At 34.7% G+C, this 9,493-nt stretch overlaps 1 protein-coding gene across 1 annotated transcript; it reads left to right on the top strand.

Moving 5' to 3' along the window:
- On the top strand, positions 2,408 to 7,455 carry LOC107621867 (probable terpene synthase 2). The gene is made up of 11 exons (XM_021114026.1): positions 2,408 to 2,610; positions 3,098 to 3,231; positions 3,479 to 3,697; positions 3,841 to 3,982; positions 4,084 to 4,329; positions 4,829 to 4,893; positions 5,569 to 5,720; positions 5,831 to 5,925; positions 6,044 to 6,139; positions 7,132 to 7,171; positions 7,247 to 7,455. The coding sequence occupies exons 2-7, from the start codon at positions 3,185 to 3,187 to the stop codon at positions 5,684 to 5,686; spliced, it is 837 nt and encodes a 278-aa protein (XP_020969685.1). The 5' UTR covers positions 2,408 to 2,610; positions 3,098 to 3,184; the 3' UTR covers positions 5,687 to 5,720; positions 5,831 to 5,925; positions 6,044 to 6,139; positions 7,132 to 7,171; positions 7,247 to 7,455.

Genomic DNA, 9,493 nt, shown 5'->3' with positions numbered 1-9,493 from the left:
TTCATCATTCACCTTCAATTTTCAAAAATTCAACAATTTTCTAAATTCCTTTTCAAATTTCTTTCAAATCCTTCCCAAATCTTCTTCAAAAACTCAAGTATCTTCTCAATTTCTTTCTAAATCTTTTCCAACTCATCATATCATCTCTTAATTCTTAGATGCATCAACAAATTTTCAGATTTAACCTCTTTATAAATCTCATCTTTTTCATATCATGGTTCTATTTTTTTTACCAATCATATCTTTATGTCATATCTTTTTCAAATTTTTGAAATCTCTTCCCTCCACTTATAGATACACATTCGGCCATCCCCACCTCTTCACCATTCGAATTTCCCTCTCCTCCTATCTCTCTCCTTTCCTTTCTTTTGCTTGAGGGCAAGCAAACCTCTAAGTTTGGTGTGTTTTTTCTTGATCACCGAGCTAAGACTCATTAAGATCATGGCTCCTAAGGGAAAACAAACCAATTCAAGAGGCAAGAAAGAGAATACTCCAAAGAGTCTTTTGAATCAAGAGAGGTTCTTAACCAAAGAACATGCAGACCATTACCACAAAATAATAGGTCTGAGGTCAGTGATCCTGGAAGTTAAATTCGATCTGAAAGAAGACGAATATCCGGAGATCCAAGAGCAAATTCGAAACAGAGGATGGGAAATTCTAGCTAATCCTGAGACAAAGGTTAGAAGAAACATGGTTTAGGAATTCTACTCAAATCTGTGGCTGACAGATAAGCAGAGAATAACTGAACCACCTTTCATACCTACCGAACTATGGTCAAGGGGAGAATTATTTACTTCCACCTAGACAAAATAAGAGAGGTCTTCAAACTGCCTCAACTACAAGATGATCCAGAATCCTTTAATAGGAGAATGGTGAGAGTAGATAATGGGTTGAACCAAGTTCTAGAGGACATATGCCTCCCTAGAACTAAGTGGATAACCAATTCAAAAGGTGTCCCAAACCAACTCAAGAGAGGAGATCTCAAACTAGTCGCAAGAGGCTGGTTGGACTTCATTGGGCGTTCTATACTGCCCACTAGCAACCGCTCTGAGGTCACTGTCAAAAGAGCAGTGATGATTCATTGTATTATGCTGGGAAACGAAGTGGAGATTCATCATATGATTTCTTGTGAGATTTACACAATTGCAAACAAGAACTCCACTAAAGCCAAATTGGCATACCCAAGCTTAATTTTTCTGCTATGTAAAGATGCTGGGGTGAGGATGGGAGTAGATGAATTCATCCCAATCGAACACCCAATCACCAAGAAGTCAATGGAAGGACAACAAGTGCAAGATAACTCCATCAAAAGGAGGGCGCAGGAGTTCCTCCCAGAAATCCCTGAAATTGACTACTGGACCCGCCTAGAAGCATCTGTCACCAAGTTGCAAGAAGCTGTGGATCAACTTAAGGAAGAACAGCAGAATCAAAACTGCATGCTCTGCAAGCTACTTAAGGAACAGGAGAAGCAGGGGTGTGAGCTACAGGAGCTGAAGCGCCAGAAGCTCTTCCTTGAAGGACCAAACACCCCACAGATTGAAGGAGCATCCACTTCTCAAAATCAAGGTTGTTGAGTCCTAACTTTGTGATAACCTTTATTATTAGGAATTTATTTTAAGAGTCATTTATTTTTCTGTTTTTAATTTTGTCTTCTATTATTATTGGTCTGCTCTTATATTTATTTTTGAGTCTTATTTTTATTCCATGATTAATAAAATTTAAAGTTTATGTCTTAAAGCTATGAATGTCCTATGAATCCATCATCTTTCTTAAAGGAAAAATGTTTTAAATCACAAAAGAACAAGAAGTACATGATTTCAAATTCATCCTTGAAATTAGTTTAATTATTTTGATGTGGTGACAATACTTTTTTTCTTCTGAATGAATGCTTGAACAGTGCATATGTCTTTTGAATTTGTTGTTTATGAATGTTAAAATTGTTGGCTCTTAAAAGAATGATGGAAAAGGAAAAATATTATTGATAATCTGAAAAATCATAAAATTGATTCTTGAAGCAAGAAAAAGCAGTGAAAAGCTTGCGAAAATATATATATATATATATATCACTACTAGAAAATTAGTTATTACAGACGGATATTTCTGATGAATTTTATCCCACGGAAATACAAACAGAATTTTAGAGGGATTTTTTGTCCGAAAACAACAAAATGAATTAGCATAAATTACAGACGGAAAAAAAATCCGTCCATAATTCTGTCGAAAAAATTAATTTTTTTCGTGAGAAATGGTTACAGACGGAAAAATCCGTCTATAATTAAATAGACAAAATGCTGCATTTATTAAATTATTACAGACAGATTTTTCGTCTGTAATTTAAAATTTCTGTCGGAAATATTAGAATAAAGATGTAAAGATCACGATTATACCTCATCATTTCACACCACACTTTTGCGATTCCACACTCATTCCTCTGAATGCTTCGTCGGCGGCGCTATCAGCTTTTGCACCGCCGGCTCACTGAACCTCCATTGCACTCAACTTCCATCGGCCTTGCTCACATTGCTCCCTTCCGTCGCACTCCTTCCCGGTTCTTCTTCGTCGCAGCCCTTCCGTCGGCCTTGCTCGCATCGCTCCCTTTCAAACCCTAATGTGCGTTTCTCTCTTCGATCTCGCCACTACTGCTTGCTCTTTTCCGTGTGTTGCTGTGTTTCTCTCTTCGATTTTGCCTCAGCTATGTAGTTAACCCTAATCTCCTTTCTCTTTCATCACTGTTTTCTCTCTTTCAATACCATCTCTAACTCTAATTATATTATCCTATGTTCCATCACTATGATTCTATTTCCTATTCTATGATAAGAACTTGTAACTGTTATAGTTTTTTATTGTGTTCTTATAAACTTGTTCGTGAAATCAAGGTTCCTGAATGCATTGACTAGTTTCATTTTTATTGCTGAGGAAGAGGAGGAGGTATGCATATGCATTTTCTGTTGTCATATATGTTTCATGCAAAACTGTTTGAAATTTTAAAATATTCTGTTGATAAGAGATTATGTTTTATTTGAATCTGCAGGTTTACTCTGATTTTGATGAATTATTTTCTGCAATCGAAGTTTTTTTGACCTAAAATTCATGGTAGGCCATTGCTTTCAACTTGCTTTGTCTGTCCTACAAACCAAGGCAGAGACAAAAATTGACAAAGCCAGAAAAGTTATATCTGAAAAAGATGCAGAGTTGCACGATGCTGAAGAAAGTCTTACGGGTCTCAAAGAGGTATTGCATCTGCATGGTTCATGATTTTTAATATACAAATATTTGGAGCATCTCTCGTCTCCTCTTGGTGTACTGTTTAGCTTGTACATGTTAACAGTGTTCACTATGAATAATATTAGAAAATTGGAGAGTATTAATTGGGAAATTAAAAATTTTTCCCTAAACTCATGGTTGTAACAAAGTCTTAAGGAGCACAACATAAGACCACTAGTTCCCCGGTATTGGTGTAATTAAAATATTCTTGCAGGTGGTGGAAAACCGGTGAGTTTTTGATAAAGATCCCTTATGCAAAAGAAGGAGTGGTTGAAGCATATTTTTGGCCATTAGCCATATCCTGTGATCCAAAATATAGCACTGCAAGAATGTTGATGACCAAATCGGTTGTATGCATCTCTTTTCTTGATGATACTTATGATGCCTATGGCACACTCCAAGAACTTGAGCTTTTCACACAGGCAATCCAAAGGTTGATTTATTACATCTAAAAATAATCTACATAATTAATTTATTGTAGCAATTCTTATGTATTATTCAAACTCATGTATGTGTAACTCGTTTACTATGCAATTTTTATCTATCTAATTTTCCTTCTTTTTTATTTTTCCTTAGGTGGGATATTAGTCTCATTAAATCTCTTCCAGAATGCATGAAAACCGTATTTAATACAATTTTAGAAATGTGGGATGAAATAGAGTCAGTGACTTCAAAGGATGAAATTTCATGTTTGGTGTTGCAACATATTAAACAAGAGGTAGCCCTCTAATTTCTTGATATTTTCTAAAAAATATATTATGATTAATAACCTTAAAATAGTCAACTAATTATTATTTGGTTTATAAATTCTACTTGCAGTTTTTTAACTTGGCACAATCCTACTTGGTTGAAGCAAAATGGTGCCATGGGGGCTATATTCCAACATATGATGAGTATAAGGTTAATGGAGCTATATCTTCTACCTTGCCACTTCAGATCATAGCTTTTCTTGGTTTGGTAGGATTTGCAACAAAACAACTATTTGATTGGATAATGAGTGATCCAAAAATTGTAAAAGTTGTGTCACTTATTGGCAGACTCAGGGATGATATGGGCTCACATAAGGTATTTAATTTGTTTATTATGACATAATAAATATATGCTTAATTGATACTAGAAATGTCTAAAATTTTTGTTTTTTTTTTGTTTTTTATTTTTTTATCAAAATTACTTGCATGAACTTCAAACTTTTTTAGTTACTTTATAAATTGTAATTAACTGCTAAATATGGATGTCTTCATATATATAGGTAGCGATTGTATTCTAATTATTTCTTTTTTTTTTTTTAGTTTCATTAGTGATAATACTGGGAAGAAATTAAAATTTAACTAGTTTATGAATTTTAAGGTTTTAACAAATGACCAAGTAGATAATTCCCATTGATATTTGATATAATCGTAATGATTATTGAACTTGGTGACCCGAGGTTTTCTTAATTATGACTTGGAAGCTAAGTTGTTCAATTTCTATTTTGTGCTTAATTTATTCTTCTTCCTCTTTTCTTTCTTGAATTTTATAAAAAGTAGGAGGAGGTGAGCATTTACAAGCTTGGTTATTTACACAGGTTGTAGAGGTAGTGCAAGCTGTAAAGATGACCAATGCTAGGGGGAAGTTAAATACCCAATCAAGGTTGGTTTTTCGAATTCCTTTTCATTTTATTGTTTATATGGCTTGCTCCTAGGTAAAGCTAAAATATTCTATTTTTAGCATGTGTTGAGAATCTGTGATGTGTACTTCAATTAGTTAAATCTGTTGAGAATCTGTGATGTGTTAGCCCCAATCTTGCAACCTCTTTCATTGAGACACTTGAAGCCAATGAGCTTCTCAAGGTATCAATTTCAATTTCCCTGTTAATTGTGTTGTTATTGTTGTTGGAGGAAGTGAGGAACATGCTTGAGAGATTGTCTCGCTTCAGTATTGTTACGCTTGCCATGTGTTTGATGAATTTCCTGAGAGATATGGAAAAGAGCGAAACTTGTTTTCTGTGTTTCCTTTTCAGAGTAAGGTTAGTATTTCTTATGCTGTTCAAACATTTTTGAACTTTCTGGCAACAGTTAGATTCATATATATTATTTTTTTTTCACGTGTTTTAGTGCAAGTTATGCGTTCCGTACAATGGTTCTTCTAGTTTCTGATATGCTGCATTGATTTTGTTATGAACTGATGAAGTTATGATAATTTTTGAATTGGATTGATTGAAAGAGTGGATGTAAATGTTAGTGATTTGTTTTCCAATTAAGGCAATGATGAAACATTACTCATTTACTATTTCTTCTGATTACATAATAATTTCCATGGCTTCAGTCAAAATGCAATCCATCTTGAGGAAAAGGAGAAAAAGGAGAAGGAGATGCGTAATCAAATCATAAAGGAAGCTGAAGAGTACAAGAAAGCTTTCTACGAGGAGGAAACTCAGTTGTAAAACAACCAAAGCTAACAACAGAGATAAAGAAAAGGTATATATACATATACATGACATGCCTTTTAACTTGTATGCCTTTTAATTTTTTTCTTCTTCTGCAACTTTACTTTGACAAAATAACTGAGCTAGTTCTAAATAAGCCAGCTTCTATTCCCTTTAGAAGGGCACTAATTAGCTTGGCAACAGACACGGGACTCCATCCTTTGGTTCCTTATTTCTTACGCTTTGTAGCTGATGAGGTACTTACAAGTTTATATCAGTGACATTCTTTTTTGGTTAATCTTTGAATGATATAGTCATATCTTACAAAAGAGACTTAAACACTCTTCTTTAATATTTTTCCCAATATCATAACAGGTGGCACAAAACTTGCATAATTTAACAATTTTATTTGCCTTGATGCGTCTTGTTCGGAGCATTCTACAAAATCCTCACATACATATAGAGCTTTATGTAAGTATGCTGTTATTGAAAATGTCTTCACATCTGTAATTTATCAACTTCTGAAGATTGCTTCCATGCTAATATGACAAACACTTATGGTATCCTTAACTGGTTCAGCTTTCCATATTTTAATGAATTAATAGAGTAATAACAAACACCATTTTGGATGCTTAACTGAAGCAAAGACTAAAGGGAAGTTATACCTTCCTGAACCTTGAGCTATAACTGCAGTTATATGTCCTCTTAGTTATTATATCTTCCTATTAAACGATGTCGATCTTGTTGCTTCAATATGCAAAAGGTTACCTTCTTTCTATTAAACGATGTCGATCTAGATCACCACTATATTAGAGCTCCTTTAAATATAATGTTCAACTGATTGTTCTCGGCCATTGTTATCCCTCTTGATCACCATTATTGCACATTTTTTTCCAATTTGTATATAGTTATTCCATAGTACAATGACCAGGAGCAACTAGAAAGTCCAGTGATAAAATGCTTACTTTGGTTTCTCTATTCAATATGCTTTCATTGTTTAGATCTGAATAGTTCTGTGTTGAATGCTATTTCTTGTTGTTGTTGAGCTGTTAGTTATATAATTAGATTCAAATGGAACATTATATCTAGATGACTCCAAGTAATAGTCAATGACCAGAAGAACTGTAGTTGATAGGTCCTTGACATGCTTTGTAACTTGTTAATTTAAGATTGTGCCTTGGAAGAAACATGAATTCTTCTCTTACACCCTTTCATCATTGAAGTGGTTAGGGTGGCCCTATGCACAACTTAACCATTGCATGTGGAGAGGTTGTCTAGTGGTTGGCCATGGGTTATGTAAATAGTGAAGTTGTAATGATAGTAAACAAGAAAATTTTGATCCTGTATGTTATGTATCATTTTCTATTTTGTAATATCACTTCCCTAATCTGTGAAATTTTACAAATTTGGGAATGTTTATCATAATCTTCAGCCACGAGTGACAAAGACTTTTCTTCATGCAGCCCCAAATTGAAAGTCACTAGAACTAGACCAGATGTTGAGGTGAGCTTCACTTATTCATCTCAAGAATACATTGTATAATAGATTATGTTGTCACTATTTTTTTATTTTTGTTAGAATTTGATACTTGAGAAACAGATGAGAAATGGAAAAATATAAGGAGGCAGAGAAGCCTGAGGCAGACGATCAATTCATGACCCCATTGTTTGAATTAATGGACACAATAATGATGAATGGTTTCTATATAGATGAAGTTCCAATTTTAGAACCTAATTAAGCAACCTTATTGTATATTTTGACTTAATTAGAGGACAATAGTTGATGTATCAATACACATTATTGATGTATGGTTGTTACTTGTTATTATAATTGATGTATCAACACTTTGTTTATTGATAAACCCATATTTTATGATGTATTTTGTGCCTAATTTGAGAGATTTATTCAATCCTTCACCCACTTATTCATATTAATTGCATGGTTTTACTTTTCCTTCCTTATTATGTGATGTATATGAAAAACATGTTTCCTATGCTTTTAAATTAATTATTTTAATCACCTTTAATTCTATTCGATGCCGTGATCAGTGTGTTGAGTAGTTTTAGATCTTCTAAGGCAGGAATGATTCAAAGGATGGAAAGCAAACATACAAAAATGGAAGGAAAGCACAAAACGGAGTCCTTGAAGAAACTGGCATCCACGCGATCACATGGACGACGCGATCGCGTGCCAAGCGTGAAGAAGCAGCGACGCGGCCGCATGACTGATGCGACCACGCGCCTTAAGCAGAACGCACATGACGCAGTCGCATGACTGACGTGACCGCGTGGCAAGAAAAGCTCCGAATGACGCGACCGCGTGACCCACGCGGACGCGTGACAGAGGCCACGCACCAGAAATTGCAGAAAACACTCCCAGCAATTTCTGAAGCCCTTTTTGGCCCAAATCCAAGTCCAGAAGGCATAGACCAGAGGTTATGAAGTGAGGGAATGCATCCATTCAGAGGGAGCTCGCCAATTTTTACTTTCCATAAATTAGATTTAGTTTAGAGAGAGATTCTCTCTCTCTTTAGGATTAGGATTCAGATTTAGGATTTTTTTTCATTAACTTTCAGAATTATCTCTTTTGATCAGGTTCAATATTCCTTTTATTTACTTTTGCAAGCTACTTTGTGAATCCTTTCATGTTACATATTACTCTTTTATTAAAGTTATTTGAGGTATTTCAGTTAAAATATCAATTACTCTTATTCATGCTATTGTCACTTTTACTCTGAAGACATTTTTATTCCAATTAGATTTATTTTTCTCGTTTTGGTCTTGGTTAAGAAATCAATAACTCGGGAGTTGTCAAACTAACGTGATTGATAATTGTTATCTTTGTTAATTGAATTGAACTTTCATAATCCCAATCTTTTCTTAGGAAATAAATACTATTCGAAGATCAAACCAATTAATCCCTTGACCTTCCTTTATCTTAGTAAAGGTTAACAAAGTGGAATTAAGATCCAACCATCATCATCATTGATAAGGATAGCTAGAATAGGACCTCCAATTTCTCATACCTTGCCAAAAGTTTATTTTACAGTTATTTATCTATTTTTAATTGCCATTTAATTTACTCGTCATTAAATTACTTGTTCCTCCTTCTTGAAACCCCAATTCTACAATCTTCATAACCAATAATAAGAACATACTTTCCTGCAGTTCCTTTAGAAGACGACCCGAGGTTTGAATACTCGGTTATCAATTTCAAAGGGGTTTGTTACTTGTGACAACCAGAACGTTTGCACGAAAGGGATTTTTGTTGGTTTAGAAACTATATCTACAACGCGACTGTTTTTATGATATTCTTTACTGGCAAAAATCTTGTTCGTCAAAATGGCGCCGTTGCCGGGGAACTGCTAACATGTGCCTTATTATTGGTTATTGTAAATATTTTCTTTTTCTTGTTTATTTATTTATGTTTTTCCTTTTTATTTTTATTTGCTACCATGAATTCTCACCCCTCTCGCTTTGAGTTTAGTTCTAACTTTGTTGAAGGGAATAGAAGTTATAGCAGGAATATGCATCAAGGTCTAAGCAATCAAAGATGGATGGAGCCAAGAGGATCTGATCAACCCTTTAGGCGACAAAACCCTCCAAGATATCATGGGCAAGGACCGCTCTACAATGCATTCCAAGCTGACAGACGTGGTGGACCCCATTGTAATCACCAACAAGCCCCACCCTGTGCCTATAGACCATCCTCTCAACATAACTTCGAACTACTACACTCACAAGTTCCTTTTCACCACTCACCACCGTATGATCCTTATTTACCCCAATTCCAATCTAATTACTCCCAAACACCACCACTTCCCAA

This window comes from Arachis ipaensis, chromosome B10 (assembly GCF_000816755.2).
Source record: "Arachis ipaensis cultivar K30076 chromosome B10, Araip1.1, whole genome shotgun sequence".
Lineage (NCBI taxonomy): Eukaryota > Viridiplantae > Streptophyta > Magnoliopsida > Fabales > Fabaceae > Arachis > Arachis ipaensis.
The sequence above is the reverse complement of the archived record's forward strand: the minus strand, read 5'-3'. Positions and strand labels throughout refer to the sequence as shown.